Raw genomic sequence first — 17,310 nt, forward strand, 5'->3', positions numbered from 1 at the left:
GGAGGGCGGGACTGGAGAGGTTAGAACCTAAAGGCAGTTGCTGGAGGAGAGTCCTCCTTTTCAGCAAGCCTGATTGTTTGCACACGTAAATACTTAAATGAGTATGAAACATGAAAAATATCCAAATTTGCTATGATCACTCACCTTACTAAGATTTACTAAGATTGATGTATTCATTTAAACAATGGGTCTTCCAAAGTACCTCTAAAATGGACTTGGATTTGCAGAAGTCTTTGAGGGTGCCAGCCAAAGTATCTGAAGCCTAGGTGAGACGTTTCTTTTGTGTTTCTTTTGTCAAGTTGCTGGAGCTTACTTCAGGACTGATAGCTGACCCTTTGTCCATTCCAGAATCATTGTTCTTGTTGTCTCTGCCCACCCCCAGTCTCCCCCTTACAGTGGTTCCCCAGTCTCACCCCTCTGTCCTCCCTGTCACATGCTTCCCCTCTCCTCACTCTTCACAGTTGTGGAGGCGCCTCAGAGGTTGTCTCTCTCATTTAACAGATAAAGAAATTAAAGACCTCCTTTTACTGGGCTTGGCTGAAGGCGGTGCAGGCTGTAAGCAGTAGAGAGTGAGAGCAGAGCCCGCCTCGCTCCGCACCCTGCCTTTGTAAAAGTGTGTCACCCCTCTTCCTGGAGCTTTCCATCTTGGTTCACCATCCTCATGATTTACCCTATTTCACCTTGAACACGCTTAGATGTTAAAACCACCATTCTGTCTGCCTCTTAACTTTAAAGTGGGCTTTCCAGTGAGCCCTACTGGATTATGGGCAGGTGTTTCCCTTCCTGGAAGGCGTGACTGTGTACCCTGAGAAACTGCCAGCAAGAAAGTTCTGCATGAGTATTTAGACAAGAACTAGGTGGCCAGATAGAGAAAAGGTAATAATGTATTGGCCTTATGAGAACCCCAATGAAACTGGACAAATTGAGTTTCACTGAAATATTTTTAAGGCATTGTTACTATATTATTTTGAGCATGAGATGTGTTTAACTATAGGAAAGATAGTTCAATGTGGAGATTCCTGAAAGTTGCTTAATCTATATTATGCTTGCTTATTACCCAGGTGCCAGTCCTATGGGGGTAAATGGAGGTGTAGGGGTTCAGTCTAATCTGATCTCTGATACAATGATGCATTCAACCATGAATTCTCAAAAGTAAGTCATTTTGGTTAATGATCTGTTTCTGCTATTGGGTAAAAATGGTTTTATTATTTATTGGTTCTTTTATTCATTACCCTGAGGACTTCCTTGGATTTGAAGACACTGTACCTGTTGAGACCAGTAATTAGTTATTTAAATATTCAGTTCAACCTAGTCCACAAAGAATTGGGATGACAAAGTTTAACAGCTTGCTGGGATATCTGTGTTTTGCTGGATACTATAAGCAGCCTTGTTACAGTGACAAAAATGAGCCTGTGTTCACTTATTTTTTAAACTATGAGAAAGCGTACTTTCTGTCTCAACTCAGAAGGTTTTTGGTTTTTTTTACTTTTTATAAAGGAGAGAAGATGCACCTGTTGTGTTCTCTTTAAATCACAGCATTTGCCATGAGAGTGCTTTGTCTTAAATAGTGCCTTTTCCTATTCCTTCTCCTTAGTTTAACCTATTTTACTGATTCCTTTTTAAAGCCCAATGATAAATGAAAATGCCAGTGTTGCCAACCTGGGGGCTCTGCCAGCAGCCAGCCAACCAGCCAATGCTGGAATTCGGAAGCAGTGGCATGAAGATATTACTCAGGATCTGCGAAATCATCTTGTTCACAAACTGTAAGTTGGTGGGCATGTCTGCTTCCTGACAGTGAGCACCTGCCCCTGGCCTCAGCCTCAACACTCTGCCTTTGCCCCCATCTCTCCCTTGGTCTTTACTTTCTTACATTATATTTATCTCCTACCACTCGATGTGGCTCCCAGTCTGTGGCTATTTCAATGGCTCTTAAGCCTTTGTACTATGTGCACGTCTGTGGGGCTGTGATGCGCTTCCCTCATCTCTTCTCCTTTCCTGCCACAAAGTAATCAATATCAGAAAAACAAAAGGCAAGATTTATGTTATTTCTAATAACCTTCCCATATATATTCTGATGAAAAGGCTGGATTTATTTTCTACTGATAAACTCTGCTAAGTGGCATAGTGAATCGAGTGCTAGCCCGAGACTCAGGAAGACCTGAGTTCAAATTCAGCCATACTAGCTGAGTGACCCTGGGCAAGTCACTTAACTTCTGTTTGCCTCAGCTTTCTCATCTGCAAAATGAGCTGGAGAAGGAAATGGCAAAACCACTCTTTTGGATTTTGCCAAACCATCTTTGGCACAAAAACCCCAAATGGGGTCACAAAGAATTGGCTGCAACCAAAAGTGACTAAATGAACACTCTGTTTCCTGTTCTGCTCCTAGCGTCCAAGCCATATTCCCAACTCCAGATCCTGCGGCTCTAAAAGACAGGAGGATGGAGAACCTGGTTGCATACGCTCGGAAGGTGGAGGGGGACATGTATGAATCTGCAAATAGCCGAGTGAGTCTTCTGCCTCCTTCCCCTTTTGGGGATCTGTGAGGACAGCTTGCAGGAATTGCTTTGTGTGGGGTGGTTACCTCATTATATCAGCATATACACCTCTGATTCTTTATGTGCATCCTAGATGCATCTTCTGTTAGCAGTTTGGTTTGTTTTCAGGTCCTAACCCCACCTGGAAGATGGGTCTGCTTTCCAAAGCTCCAAATTTAGGTACTAAATATCCACATTGTAAAGCCAATTACTAAGTGTGTTTTTAAGAGTTAAGAATCAGTGTGTCATCATTTTGGTGGGAAAATTGCACCCACCCATTGCTCTGAAGGAACGAAGGCCAAACTCCTACCCTTGCTGTGTGTCAGTCTGTCTAGAGAGATCTAATAACTCTTTGTTCAGTCTATTTTTCAGTTTCCCTACTGGCACTGAATAACATCCTCTTTCTCTTTCTCAAATGATGAAAAGGCCGAGTACTACCACCTTCTCGCTGAAAAGATCTACAAGATTCAAAAAGAGCTGGAGGAGAAACGCCGGACCAGGCTCCAAAAACAGAACCTGATGCCGACTGGCCCAGGCCTGGCGCCACCTTCCATGAGTCAGGGGCCCAACCTGGGGCCCCCGCCACCAGCCATGGCGGCCAGTGAGTGCTGTTCTGGGGATGTGTTTGGCTTTTTGGTGGCCAGGGCCCGAGGGCTGTGTATCCTCAAGTTCAGAGGCCATTTGGGCATTTGCAAAACAGGTACAGGAAGACGCAAGGCTGCAAAATCATCATAAATGACTTTGGAGAAAGTTGGAAGCCAGATGTCAGAGACCAAAGAGCAGAGGTGGGGAGCCTGCCACCTTGAGGCCACATGTAATCCTCTGTAGGTCCTCAAGTGGGGCCCATTGACTGGATCCTAACTTCACAGAACAAATCCCCTTCAACAAAGGATTTCTTGTGAAAAACTTGGACTCAGTCAAAGGCTGCCCCTAAGGACTTAGAAGATTGCATATGTCCTGGGGGTCACAGATTCCCCCACACCTGGACTAAATCGAGTGAGGGGAGGGGAAGTATAGAACCGCACACTATGTCAGCTCCCAAGGAGTTTAACTTTGGAAGGATGGAGCCATGAGATGATAGCTAGCAGACATGGCTGGCCATGTTGGGGAGACCAGAGAATGTTAGTGGGGCAGTAGGGAGATAGTGAGGATGAGGGTGGACAGCTGGAGGAGATGGGATGGAATGGAATTCCTTGTGCAGATACAGAAGTTAGCCTTGGCAAATGCCCTCAAGGCAAGGACCTCAGCTGAGAGGGTAGAGATGGAACTGGGGGAGTTGGTGATAAAAGTACAGGGTGACATCCTAGGAAATCCTGTGAATGGTCAGGGGCTGGAAGTCACAGTGTGGACAATGCCTAGGGGCTAACAGGTAGCAGAGGAAAAGATGAAAATGAGTTGGTTTGGTTTGGTTTGGACTAGGTAATCCCAAGGTCATGATGAAAAAGGAGATATAGGTGTTGGGGGCGATAAAGGTGTATGGGGAGATGGGTTTCAATCACCTGGGGTTCAAAATCACTGTTCTGCGGGATAGCTTGCTCATCATTGAGGAATGACTTCAAGTTGGTCATCATTCATTTTTAGCTAGAAAACTCTGTACCAGATCAAGATAGAGAGGAGGGAGGCTCAGGAGGTAGAGGAGGAATTGCCCTATGATTATGAAGTCAATTAATGAGAAATGGAAGACTAGTAGTTGTTATAATTGTGAGTTGTGGTTTTATCCATTGTAATAGGGTCAGACATCTTTGTGGGCAAAATGGGGAAAAAATGTTTAGGATGAAATTACTTTGATTTATAGCTAATCGAAAATCAAAATCCCAGTTAATAGATTTGTGTCATCCTTTAAGATAGTCTAAAACAGCTTTCCACTGTTTCTTGGATAAGACAAAGAAATCATCTGGCCCCAGACGAGAGCTAGCTGCTGTTTTGCTCTTTAGCTGCTATGACAATAAACCTTTTTGAATTTGGATTCTCAGCAACCAGAGATGATAGGCTGAAATTAATTAATTTTACATGGACTTACCTTAAAACATTTGTCTAGGGCAAACGGCACCTATTTTTTCTCACTCACAAGCCAAAAATAGTTTTTACATTTTAAAATACCACTTTATTGGTTTTTATTTAATATTAAAACCTTTTTTTTAGCTCCACATGTAAAACTTTGTCAATCCTTGTCTTAATCCATTGTGCTTTGGTTTAATAGCAGTTAATATAAAAATAAGAGTTCTCAAATCAGAATTAGTAGCCTTAAAAAAAAGAAACAACCTGGGAAACCCTGTTGACATCACCTAGTCAATGCCCCTCGCTAATTACATACTCAGTTTCCAAAGCACCAGCACAAATACAGTGTCCAGTCCTGAGAAGTGATGGTAGCACTGTATTTCATGTACATGGGACCATCACTTGAGTGTTTTCTTTAATTCTTGTTGTCCCATTTTAAAGACAATGATTTGAAAACTGGAGGAAGAAGCAATGTGGAGGTTCTGCAAGCCATGATAGAATCCTGAGGGTGGTTCTGATGTTAGAGAGTCTGATCCATGTATAGGAAAGGATGGGGTCAGAGCAATGCCAAGGGAGGGAGAGGGAGGACAGTGAAAACTGGGAATTCAAGCTGAGATACTCGATATTGTAGAGGAGGATTCCTTTATTTGAGGGGAATTGGAGTAAAGGAGCAAATGTGCAGTTGTTTTTCCTTTGTTGTAATTTCATTTGATGTCCTTTGGGTTGTACTTGTTATTAATGGGCACTGGTTCTATAAACCATTATAAGGAGATCTTCCTTTTTGTTTTGTTTTCTGCTTGTTTTGTTTTTTTTTTTTGGCAAGGCAGGGTCACACATCTAGTGAGTATCAAGTGTCTGAGGTAGGATTTGAACTTGGTGTTCCTGACTCCAGGGTCAGTGCTCTATCCACTGTGCCATCTAGCTGCCCCTGACAGCTTGTTTTTAATTAGAATGTGATAAAGTATGAGATTATCACTTCCCCAATTAATTGTTTCCACATATTTCAATTAGGTAGTGGTCCCACCAACAGTCTTTTTGGGGAGCTGCTAGGTAGCACAGTGGATAGAGCACTGGGCTGGGTATCAGAAAGATTCCTCTTCTGAGTTCAAATGTGGACTCAAACATACTTAGTAGCTGTGTGACCCTGGTCAAGTCATTTGACCCTGTCTGCCTCCATTTTCTCATTTTTATAATGTCCTGGAGAAGAAAATGTCCAATCACTCTAGTAGCTTTGTCACTAAAGCCCCAAACATACATATATATGCATGTTATTTATAAGTCCATTGGAGGAAGTGGCCAGGCCCATTTCAGGGAACAACTTGTAGTTGAATTGGGCTATGCAGCACCTTGTCTAAAAGCAATGATTTGGGGCTAACAGAGCTCCTAGAGACCATCTAGTCTTATTTCAAATGTTACTGGTTTTTTTATTCTGTTTTTCTTTTTTTGAAGTAAAATGTTTGCCTAATGTTGGATTTCTTCTCCCCAGATGGTCCTTTGCCAGACCCCACTATGATCCGTGCCAATGTTCCGAACCAGATGATGACTCGTATGCCTCCACAGGCAGGTATGTCAAAATAGGATACAGTTCGGATACAAAGTCATCTTTTTTTTTTTTTTTAATTTTTACAAAATCATCTTAATCATCAAGATTCTGATCCTGGCCAAAACTATCTATATGTAGGTTTCAGGTGGAAACTCAGAACTGCCTGAATTCATGTATATATCTAAGTTATGAAAGTAAGACCAAGGGGTTATGACTCACAGTGAAGTGACATTTAAACTATTGTTGAGAAATACTGAGAATTGCATGTTTTAAAATGTTCTCGCAACCAGCTGTAGAACATCAGTTCATGAACAGATTTCCTTAATTACTTTTTAAAGGTAGAGTATTTGTGCCTTGAAAAGTAACTTTGTGATATTAAGTCACTTGTGCATCTGCATGAAGACCCTTCTATGTATTTTAAACAGGAATGAATCAGTTTGGCCAGATGAATATGCAGCTGCCATCCATTGGACCCAGGCAGACACCTCCTCTTCAGCACCCTGGACAGCTAACCCAGGCTGGGCCCATGAATCAGGTCAGCATTATGTTCTTCATTTTCCATTGATGTTTGATTCCTCTCCCTCCTCCCCCACCCCTTGTCAATAGCAGTGGTGGTAGTCATAGTAGACAGTTGTAAAACATGCCTTCCAAAAGGGGAAATGAATCCTTCCTGCTGGTGTTCTTTTTTATATAGAAAGGCTAGAGTGGAAGTGAGGTTAAACTTTTGATATGGAATTGAAGGGAGGGTGGTGCTATGTCATGATTTAGATCAGTAGTGTACTAGGCCTTGTGGATTCACAAATGGGGGGTAAGAAGAGGGATGAAGATTGCATTAGCCAAAGAAATGGGATTTTGTTGAGTTGGGGCAGTAGATAAGAAAATGAGATATTTCCATGGTATAATGCATGCATAAGAGTATAGTTGTGTATGAATATATTCTTTGATTCTGCCTTTTTGAACAGAAAGGTCATCTTATCGATTGACCTACCTAGTGTAGTAGTGAGTATTTGTGTTGTTAGGTGGGGAAAATTGTGATGCCAACATCCAATGCTGCTGAATCTTCAGCTGATTTGCTCTCTCATCCATTAATCAGTTCTGACGTTCAAGGAGGTATTTCCTACCTTCTTCCCTTGACAACTGTTCTGCATGCCAATATGTGTATCATACATTGATGACAATTGTTTATGGGGTAGACTGTTGGGAGTAATAGGCCTATCGATAGGTCTTTGACTTGACTGTTGGGGGTGGGGTCCTCTCTATCATCATTACTTTCCCCTTGGCTATCCCACTCCTTTCTCTTGACTCTTAACCCCAAATCTTACGTTTAGTAGAAACTATTCAGTGTCTGCAATGGTTGACATTTATCCTTTTAATCACCCTTGCTAGGGAGTGGGAATGGGGCAGCTCATTCCATTCTTATAGAGTTGTATTTATTCACTAAGAGGTTTTTCTTTCCATAAAATTTAAATCTTTGGAACTTCTATCCATTCTGCCCTTTGGGCCCAACCAGGAAAATTCCAACTCAGCTACCATGCGTATTATGATGATAGTTTTTCTAAGCTCAACCTCTTCTTAGTTCTTCCCCCATTCTCATGGCATAATCTCAAGGTGTTCTGGGGCTGTGTGCTCTTTTGCAGTCTCTTGCCTTTGCTTCACGGATGCAACAACCAGGAGTTGGCCAGCCTTCCAGCCAAAGCCAATTCCTTCAGCAGAATCAGTTTTCTACTCCGTCTCAAGGACTCAATGCTGCAAATATACCTATGGCTCAGCCCAACAGCCAGGCCCCAGTGTCTCAAGTACGTGTAAGCCTTGCTCTCCTTCTTTGAGGGGAGCATTTAGTGACTTCTCTGTGGGGCTTTTTGCTAATCTGAGTGGGAAACACATTATGTTTTGTAAATGTTGTCTAGGGAAAACACCTTTGGTTCCCCATTTGGTTGTGATGTTGACCCTTTCGTCTTAGACTTGCTAGGTTCAGCTGGAAGTCTTCCCTGTGTGAACTTACAAAATGGATATTTTTTAATAGGCACAGATGTCCAGCTCTTCCTGTCCTGTGAATTCTCCTGCAATGACTCCAGGTTCTCAGGGGAACCACATTCACTGCCCCCCTCTCCCTCAACCTTCTCTGCATCGGAATTCGCCTTCTCCAGTCCCCAGTCGGACTCCTACACCGCATCATACCCCCCCAGGCATGGGGTCCCAGGCTCCTGCTCCCATAGCTTCGGCCCCTGCTCCAACACCCCCGGCAATGACCTCTGGACCACAACCCCCTGCTCTCCACCCGACTCCAAGACAGACACCCACACCTCCTCAGGCACAGCTTCCTCCCCAAGTGCAGCCTCCAGTTCCTGCTGTCCCTTCAGTCGAGGCGCCCCAGCAGCAGCCCCTTTCCCAGCAGAGTGCCACGGCCTCGGTGCCCACCCCTACGGCCCCACTCCCGCCTCAGCAGCCTACAACTCCAGTATGTAAAATGTTGCCCCTTCTCTGTTCTCTGCCTTGCACCAAGCCTGCCAAGTGAACTCTGAATGTGCTGTCATGGGTGCTCTGTGTGGCAGGTGCCCGTCAGGCATTCAGTGCATTTGGTGGTTAGCTAAGAAAAAGTTAGGAATGGGATTGGTCCTTGTGCTGTAAGAAAAGTCCCTTCTGTGATACTCCTGCCACAGCATCCCGGGAGAGTTTAGGGGGAGGCTGCAAAGAAAGTGATTAGGAAGGCCATCATCAGCTGGCGGGGGCAGAGATTCATTCCCATTCAACCATCTGAGTGGTCTCTGGACGGTATTTGTTGGTCACATTGCTAAATATATATAGAGAATCTGGGCCCTAGGCTACAGAACATGGGCAGAAAAGAAGCATAAAGGGACAGGGAGAATCCTGGATTCAAATCCTACTTCACACACTTAATAGCTGTGTGATGCTGGATAGATCACTGCTGTCTCTCTTGGTTTCCTCATCTATAAAGTGGGGGTGATAACACTTCCAATCATGTGTATCTAGTTCTTAGCACATGGCAGTTGCTTTGTAAATGCTCTTTCTTTCCTTTTCGGAGGACCTAAACCCTGTTTCATGGATCCAAACCATCTGAGTATCTTTATTGGTAGAATTCTAATTTTTCCTGTTACAAGTCAGATGACTCGCCATCTTCAAACTGTGACAGATGCCCCTTGAGTCCTAGAGAAAGGTAGCAGCCCAAGAGGAGGAAAAAGAGTAGACTAGCCATTGGTGAATAGTGAAGCGCTTAGGACAGTTAGGGACCATCACCCCAAAAGGGAAGGCCTTGTATGTTCCTGGGTTGACCTGGGCCCAGCACCTGCCATTTCACTAGGGAGAGATCGGTTTACTTCGGGGCTGCTTTTTTTCCCCAATAGAGTTAGAAGTTCCTGCAGACCTTTTCTTCTGGTTCTTCTAAGGCACCTGGCTCTTTTTCTTAAATGTGCACTAGATACTCAGTGCTTGCTAGAGAAAGAACAAAGTGATATTTACAAGGTTTACCTGCATTTCAAAAAATAATTAATGAAAACACTTGAGTGAGAGAAGTCGGAGATACACTGGAAATTCCACTTAGTTAGGAAAAGGTGAATTACATGTTCTCCAGGGTACGTTTGCTTTCTCCCTAGCTCTCCCAGCCTGCTGTGAGCATTGAAGGACAGGTATCTAACCCTCCCTCTGCCAGTAGCACAGAAGTGAATTCCCAGACTGCTCCTGAACAGCAGCCTTCGCAGGACATTAAGATTGGCCCCCCAATGGAGGAAGATCCATCAGAACCAGGAGATACCCAGTCAGAGGATAAACCAGAGGTAAGAGATGCGATTCAAGCCCTGGGTGATCTGATCAGCTCTTTGAATAAAATAAATAAAAACATTCCAGCTCAGGTCCTAATGACTATTTATATCTCTTTAAATGAATTCCTTAATAGTGTCTCCTCAGAAAATGCAAGATGCTCTAGGACAGAACCATCTACTTGTCTTTCAGGTCAAAGCACCAGCTGTAGCAGAAGATGCTAAGCTGGAAACCATGGACACAGAAGAGAAACCAAGGGAAGTGAAGACAGAAGCCAAGGAGGAGGAAGAGCAGCCAAGCACTCCAGCCATGCAGGTTTCTCCAGCCCCAGGACAGTCGAAGAAAAAAAGTAAGTCTAGGTCAGCTTCTCCCTTGTGGAAAATGGTGGGGGGTGGGGGAGAGTGTGCACAGTGTTCTGGAAAGATGTGAGGTGCTTCTCACGGGCCCAGCAGCGATGGGCCTGTGCACTTACGGGTTCATGTGGTGCCATGGGCCCTGTCTTGTCCAGCCCCTTTCATTTTGTGGGCACGTTTCTGAAAATACCTTTGAGGATTTGATTACCTTTTTGTCATCACATTTTAGTAGATTACTGAACTTTGTCAGAGGTTGCCTCCTTTTACATGGCTAATTCTTCTCTCACTTGAAGTTCAGTTACTTCGTGAGCAAGCGCTAAAGGGTCACAGAAACCATCTGTGTCCATTGACATTAACACACACTGCATAAATGTGATTTCTTGAGTGTCCAGATGTCAGAACAAGACTAGAGCCCGTGGCTTAGTCTTGCTTGCTGCTCTCATCACCCAGGATTTTAATGATGCTTTATATGTGTAAGAGGAAGATCCTGGGACCTTGTCTAGCTTGTAATATCTCTTACTAAAAATATCATTTGAACACTTTGGGGGTTTTGACATGTTCTACCCTGCAGACACATCTCTTAATTCTGATCAATTCTAACTAGTAAATCACTTTTTAATAACTGGACAGAGAGGATTGACCTAATTCAAGTCTCTTGACAGGACATTCTCTGGACAGGGTTGCCTGAAATTTACAAGCTCCTCCCTCCCTCTGAAGATGTTTCTTTAGTGGTCATTTCCTTATGTTGGGGGTGGGGATGTTAGTGAGGGGGATGATTTTTGGGTCATGTATATTTTTTTAATGCTCTAACTTACATAATATGTGTGTGCATATATGTGCATTTAATTCATTTTTATTTTAAAAATTTTTTAAGTTTTTAAGCCAGAAGAATTACGTCAGGCACTTATGCCAACCCTGGAGGCCCTTTACCGTCAGGATCCAGAATCTCTTCCCTTCCGGCAGCCAGTTGACCCCCAGCTTCTAGGAATCCCGGTATGTATATGACTATGCTCTCCTGCCCACCTCACTCCTACTATGGCACTATTACAAGATCATCTTTTTTTTTTCTTTGGTTGATTGGCATCTGTTATGCCATGATTGAAGAATTAATTATTAGATTCCTATGGAAAATTATATGCTGCATTTTAAAATTTTCTTGTAGCTTTGCACATCTTTGCATTTGACCAGAAGGGATCATGGACAGAGAACGTTAGGTAGTAAGAAAGCATCAACAGGGACCATGCTGTCCCAAGAAAATATGATAGCTGAGTCATGTTTTGTTTGCCTGAGAGTTGGGAATCCATTCCTTCAGCTCAGGATTGCATCAGGGCCAGACTTGGCTCCACGTAGCATGAGATAGAGAGCACCTGCAGCTCTTGCCTGGAAAGCCTGAGCTAGCTCAAGTGACATGACAGCTCTCATCACCTTGCTTCCTTTGGAAGTTTATACTCTTAGAATAAAGATGATAAATGACCCACTGACCCTTGTTTCTTGGACTTGCTCTGGAAGTCTCTGAAGTAATGCTGCCTAACATCTGTTCTGTCTTCTAGGATTATTTTGATATAGTTAAGAGTCCCATGGATCTCTCAACCATTAAGAGGAAGTTAGACACTGGACAGTACCAAGAGCCCTGGCAGTATGTGGACGATATATGGCTTATGTTCAACAATGCCTGGCTCTATAACCGAAAGACATCACGGGTGTACAAGTACTGCTCCAAGCTGGCCGAGGTGTTTGAGCAGGAAATTGACCCTGTCATGCAGAGCCTTGGCTATTGCTGTGGCCGAAAGGTAAGGAATGGTATTTCCCTTAGATGTCCTTTTTTTGTCCAAAACAAACCAAACCTGTCATAGTGGACCTATCGAAGCACATGGTCTCTGACAGAATTGAGGCAGGCAGGGAAGCCTGGGCAGTCATCTGGTCATCTCACCTCTCTGCCTCAGCCAACTCACAGGCAGCTTGTGAGGATAGCTGAAATGAGGACTCTATCACTGCTACTTGTTGTTATTATTTCTTCCTTTTAAAGTAAAAGCTTCTTTCCATTACTGTACTTAGAAGAAATGATGCCCATTAGAAAGAATGACTAAATCAGAAATTTGCTGTATGGTGTATTATAATTTTTTTTTAACAAAAAGCTTTTTAGTTTAGTCTTAGATTTTGAAAAGTACAGCATTAACAAATAGATGAAGAGGAGTTAAAATTATGAGCTTGGCAGGTTGATATTCCTTAAAAAGGATTTTGATTTGTCAGTTAATTGACTGTTCTTTTGACCTGTCATTCAAACCTTTGCAATGCTCACAAACTGTCTTGCAGTTGGAGTTCTCACCCCAAACACTTTGTTGCTATGGCAAACAACTGTGCACGATCCCTCGAGATGCCACTTACTACAGTTATCAAAACAGGTAAGCTTGACCCTGCTTAATGATGTCATACTCCATTTATCCTGTACCCTGGAGAGGCCACCAGACAGCCAGAAAAGGGTGGGCACAAACCTCTTTTTCAGGTAGAACAGAATTGCCCCCTCCTGTTTTACAACTCAGAGCCATAAGCACCTGGGAGAGATCTTTGGGTCTGGCTCTGCTATTTCTTTCTCAGTTGATGCCCAAAGAAGACCAAGGAATTAGTGGTCAAGGTGATGCCAGAACTGGAACCCCTGTTCTCCTGTGTCCTGGGAGGTCTAGTGCTTGCTAACTTCACTCTGCATTGGACTTCTCACATTGACCTAGAATCCTGCATTCAAGCAGATTTCTTCCTGCCTTGTCTTTAACCAGCCAGCCAGATTCTTCCCTTAACACTGAAAGCTCATGGACATTGATCCTCACTCGTTCTTGTGAGTTTATCTCTGTTGGGGACATTTTTCATTGTTATTAGCTCACAAGAAGCCAGGTAGTATCCAGTCCTTCTCTGTTCACAGAGAGGTCCGTTATGGGGCCTTTATATTCAGATATATATGTGTGTGTCTGTAGACAGACAGGCCCCTTTTCCTAGGCAGCCATCCACAAGTGTTCCTTATCAGTATTAGTGGTGTGTCTACATGACTGCCTTGGAATCTTCCTGCATATAGTGTTAACTGTGCCCAATGTCTTCTTTACCATACTGGTGTGCTGAATGGCAAGGCTGGAAAGCAAAATGAATTTAAATAAAAGACCATTTCTTTAGTGGTGCCCCTTGGTACCAAGACCTTTCTGGCTTTGAAAAATGATTATTTTTGTTAGCATTGTCCATTTTTTCTTAAAGTTAGGTGCACTCTCAACATTTTGGTGGTAGTTTGAGGGTCCATTGATCATAATTTAGTGAAATATCTAACAATAAAGTAATTACAAGTCTTTAGGAATATCTCATATTCAAACAGCAAGTAACAGTTGTCATGAAACATTCCCCATTGTCCTGTTTTTCTCCCTCCACCCCCCCCAATATGTTGTTGTCTTGACATATCATTTTGACTCCTAAATTCCAACTCAGCAGTATCTGTTGATTCACCTTTGTAGTAGCTGTGTGTGTGAGTCTGTGCATGCAGGTGCACGACCATCCCTTGCTTTGGCCTTCCCCCTTTGTCAGTAAATGATTTTCCTAATAGCCAATGCCCCAACTTGGTAAAGGTCAGAGTATGTGCTTGTCTTGCCTTCATTGGCCGGAGTCCTCCGTGACCAGCCTTGCCTCCTAGTATCTGTCACGGCACTTTTAGAAGAAAGTAGGACTCCTGCTTAAGTGGTGGTCAGAGGGACATCCCTTCCCTTCCTCTTCCTCATTTGGATTCTTTGCTTTAATTGGCATGGATTATGAAGACACAAGGGTGTGGGTTAGCATAATTGAAATATTGGTTTGATTTGCTGCTTGTAATCCCATTTGAGAGACTGAATGCTAATCAGTGCTTTGCCTTGGCTTTCTGCTCTGTGTTGTCTTGTCTGGCTCTGTGTTGTCTGTTGACCCGCGATCCCTCATTTCTTCGTTTTGTTTGAGTATGTGTGTTTGTGTGTCTGTGTATTTTTTTTTCTCCCTCATGCTTGTCGTTGTCCGCACTTGGCTCTGATTGCAAAAACCAAACCAAACCCAAACCCAAACCCAAACTGTGGGTGCCCATGTATCTCCATCACTGACTGTCCTTGTCGCCGTTGATGACCTGCTCTCTGCTCCCGTCCCCCTCCTTGGCCTGCTGTGATTGGTGGCATCGTTGCGTGGCTTGGGCTGTGTTGGGTGACCGGAATAGTTCACCCCAGTATGGCCTTCTTGCCGACAGGTATCATTTCTGTGAGAAGTGTTTCAATGAAATCCAGGGCGAGAGCGTTTCTCTGGGGGATGATCCATCCCAGCCTCAAACGTAAGTATTAAGGGCTTGTGATCAGCGTCTGAAAATGTTTCACTTGGAAAAGCTTTGTCTTCTCAAGCAGTTTATTCTAAAGCGATACCTTTTAGTGCTCTGTGCTGAGAGACCATTGTGTCATTTACAAGTGACTGTCCTAAAAGTTCGTCATGGTGTCACTCCTTATTCCAGACAAGGTCCCTTCAGGTTACACGTGTATCTTCTTTTGTTTTTCCTCTTCTTCGCTACTCTGTATTTTTGTGGTTGGCAGAATATTGCAGCAGACCCCCTTAGTAATTCTGTGTGCCAGACAGAACTAATATCCACTGTCTGCTCACCATCTCGTTTTCATTTGGGGGGCATGGGGGGGATGCTTTGTTCCAAGATAGAAGTAACATGCTCAGAGCGGTATTTACCTGTCCTCCTCCCCCCCATTTATAGATGGAGAAATGGAGGCTGGAGGGATAAGGTGACTCACCCACTTGTAAATTTTAGAGCCAGGCAAGTAGAGCTGACCCTCTTGCTATCAGAAAATGATGGGGCATATCTCTGTTTCTTGGATTCAGAAATTCTTTAGATTGATTTTACTTTCCTTGTGTTATGAGGTGTTCTCTGGCACAGCTGGGAGAAACTCCTATGCCCAGCCTTCCCCAAGGTCAGACCTCTCTTGATGAAAGCTTGTCTTGGAAACAGTCTGGCCTATCTCTTGTAATCTCTGACGAGATCAGAAAAGTAATTTCTCTCAGGCATGGACTAAATGATGGGGAAGTAAGATGACCTCTTAGGTAGATGCCAGTGTTAACAATCTCAGAGGCTTGTCTATAATTAAGAGAGCAACTTTTCGATTGCATTAAAAGAGTTGGGAAAATCATCAATTCATCAAAATGGAAATGGCAGGACTTAGAACAAAGATTAAACTCCGTATCAGGACCACAAACTAATTTCTCTAGCATCTGTTACTCACTGTAATACAACAAGCAGAATAGCCACAGCAGGGACTGAGTGACCATTACTGTAATGTCTAGAACCCAATGAAGGTTCTTAAGGAGAACATGGTAACAACTTTATAAGTCTAAGGCTCAATCTGCAGCTGTGAATCTTGTAGTGATTAGTGGGATAAGTGGTGGAAATGTGAAGCAATTTCTGTGCTTCTGGAAATACCATGAGAAGCCTCACTGCTACTGCTTGCTTTGAGTGATTGGTCCCTGGGGTCCTTTGAAAAGAAGTCTCTGACAGGGAGAGTGTGAGTATTAATGTCACTGAGAAATGATTTTATAGGCCCAAAGTAGCTCTCACTCAACCAAGTGTGGCCCATTTTCTTATTTATTAATCGGATCTTAAAGGTTTATAAACATTTATTACTTGCCTCTTTCTGTGGCAAAGTTATCCTTAAATATTAGCATCATGGGTATCAGTTATGGGATGATAGATGCAGTCTTTATTAATAGAAAGCTTTTTAGTTTGTTGAACTTGGATTATACTTTAAAATAGAGAATTATCTTTAGCTTGCTTTTCACTATCATTTAATGGTATTTTTAAATACCAGAGAAGGGCCAATTTATAAATACTAGACTGAGACAATGTGAATTGAACAGATACCACCTCTAGTGCTATTTATTTTGTCCAGGACAGTATGGACTAGAAAAAGTCGTTAAATGAAAGATGTATTCTTAATATTGTCCCTTTATTCTCTCCATAGTACAATAAATAAGGAGCAGTTTTCCAAAAGAAAGAATGATACACTGGATCCTGAACTGTAAGTAGTTATGAATGTTGAGGGCATTTTATTGTTCTCTTTCCAGAAATGCTTTAAAATCTCATGCACCCCCCTTCCCCCTTTTTTTTCCTTCAAATAGTCATTTATGTTGCTTTTAATTTGCTCATCTGGGTTTTGCAGTCAGGTGGTCCTGGAATGGCGGCTAAGTGGTTCCTTAGACCACAGTGGAATAGCGATAAGCTCAGCCATTTCTGATCCCTGTGCCCTTGAATAGACCATGTGGCTATTTTTCTCCCACTTAAAGGACTTGGTATTTTGGTAGTTTATTGAACCATCCTGTCTTAACGGCATGAGATGAGGGGATAGCTCTTCTTTGGAGCACATTTTAGTCTCTGTTGTCATCTGTAGCTTGGTCATACAACTCTATACCAGCATTCTCCCGGTATGAGCAAGGGCTTCCATAATTCCCTTATTTGTTTGTAGTGTGACCTTTGAGAACAAGCATATTGAAATATGCAAGTACTTTGGGTCACCTCAAGAATTTGAGAGAGAGCAGTCTCTGCCATTTGGGGATCCAAGTCAGCCAAGATGACCTCTCTTCTTTGTGTGTTGGGTGGGCAATCGTTGTTTTTCTCCAACTTGATATTTCCCTTCCCAAATTCTAATGGCCAAATTACACTTGCCTTTGGGTGTAGCTTAATCAAGTGACTACTTTTCCATAAGGAATTCAGAAAGCAAGAGATTTAATGACTCGTGGATGGTAGGACCTTGGCAGTGCACACTAATGAACCTGGTCATGGTTTCTTTTCTGCATGTTTTTTGAGTCTTGACCTTTGATTTTTCAGGTTTGTTGAATGTATAGAATGTGGCCGAAAAATGCATCAGATTTGTGTCCTTCACAACGAGGTCATCTGGCCATCTGGGTAAGCAGTGGTGCTACTGTTAGCTGTCCATGCAGTAGTCCTCTCTTGGCCTCTCCTGGCACTTGATCCCGTAGGAGATCAGTGTCTTTTCCATTGTAGGACATGTGGCCTCATCCCGTAGGCGTGCAGGTGACCCACGCATGGTCTGGGTAACAGATGCAATCCGAG

At 43.2% G+C, this 17,310-nt stretch overlaps 1 protein-coding gene across 2 annotated transcripts in view; it reads left to right on the forward strand.

Moving 5' to 3' along the window:
• Positions 1-17,310, forward strand: part of EP300 (E1A binding protein p300) — a 76,995-nt gene that overhangs the window by 46,783 nt on the left and 12,902 nt on the right. For both annotated transcript variants that reach the window (XM_072656244.1, XM_072656245.1), the window contains exons 7-22: positions 1,062-1,152; positions 1,626-1,763; positions 2,387-2,504; positions 2,961-3,135; positions 6,019-6,096; positions 6,501-6,610; positions 7,713-7,871; positions 8,099-8,533; positions 9,687-9,866; positions 10,042-10,198; positions 11,077-11,195; positions 11,753-11,992; positions 12,516-12,604; positions 14,440-14,520; positions 16,202-16,258; positions 17,065-17,142. In XM_072656244.1, coding sequence (XP_072512345.1) covers positions 1,062-1,152; positions 1,626-1,763; positions 2,387-2,504; positions 2,961-3,135; positions 6,019-6,096; positions 6,501-6,610; positions 7,713-7,871; positions 8,099-8,533; positions 9,687-9,866; positions 10,042-10,198; positions 11,077-11,195; positions 11,753-11,992; positions 12,516-12,604; positions 14,440-14,520; positions 16,202-16,258; positions 17,065-17,142 — 2,305 coding nt within the window. The remainder of the gene's footprint in view (positions 1-1,061; positions 1,153-1,625; positions 1,764-2,386; positions 2,505-2,960; positions 3,136-6,018; positions 6,097-6,500; positions 6,611-7,712; positions 7,872-8,098; positions 8,534-9,686; positions 9,867-10,041; positions 10,199-11,076; positions 11,196-11,752; positions 11,993-12,515; positions 12,605-14,439; positions 14,521-16,201; positions 16,259-17,064; positions 17,143-17,310) is intronic.

The sequence above is a fragment of the Notamacropus eugenii genome, chromosome 3 (assembly GCF_028372415.1).
Source record: "Notamacropus eugenii isolate mMacEug1 chromosome 3, mMacEug1.pri_v2, whole genome shotgun sequence".
NCBI classification, from domain to species: domain Eukaryota; kingdom Metazoa; phylum Chordata; class Mammalia; order Diprotodontia; family Macropodidae; genus Notamacropus; species Notamacropus eugenii.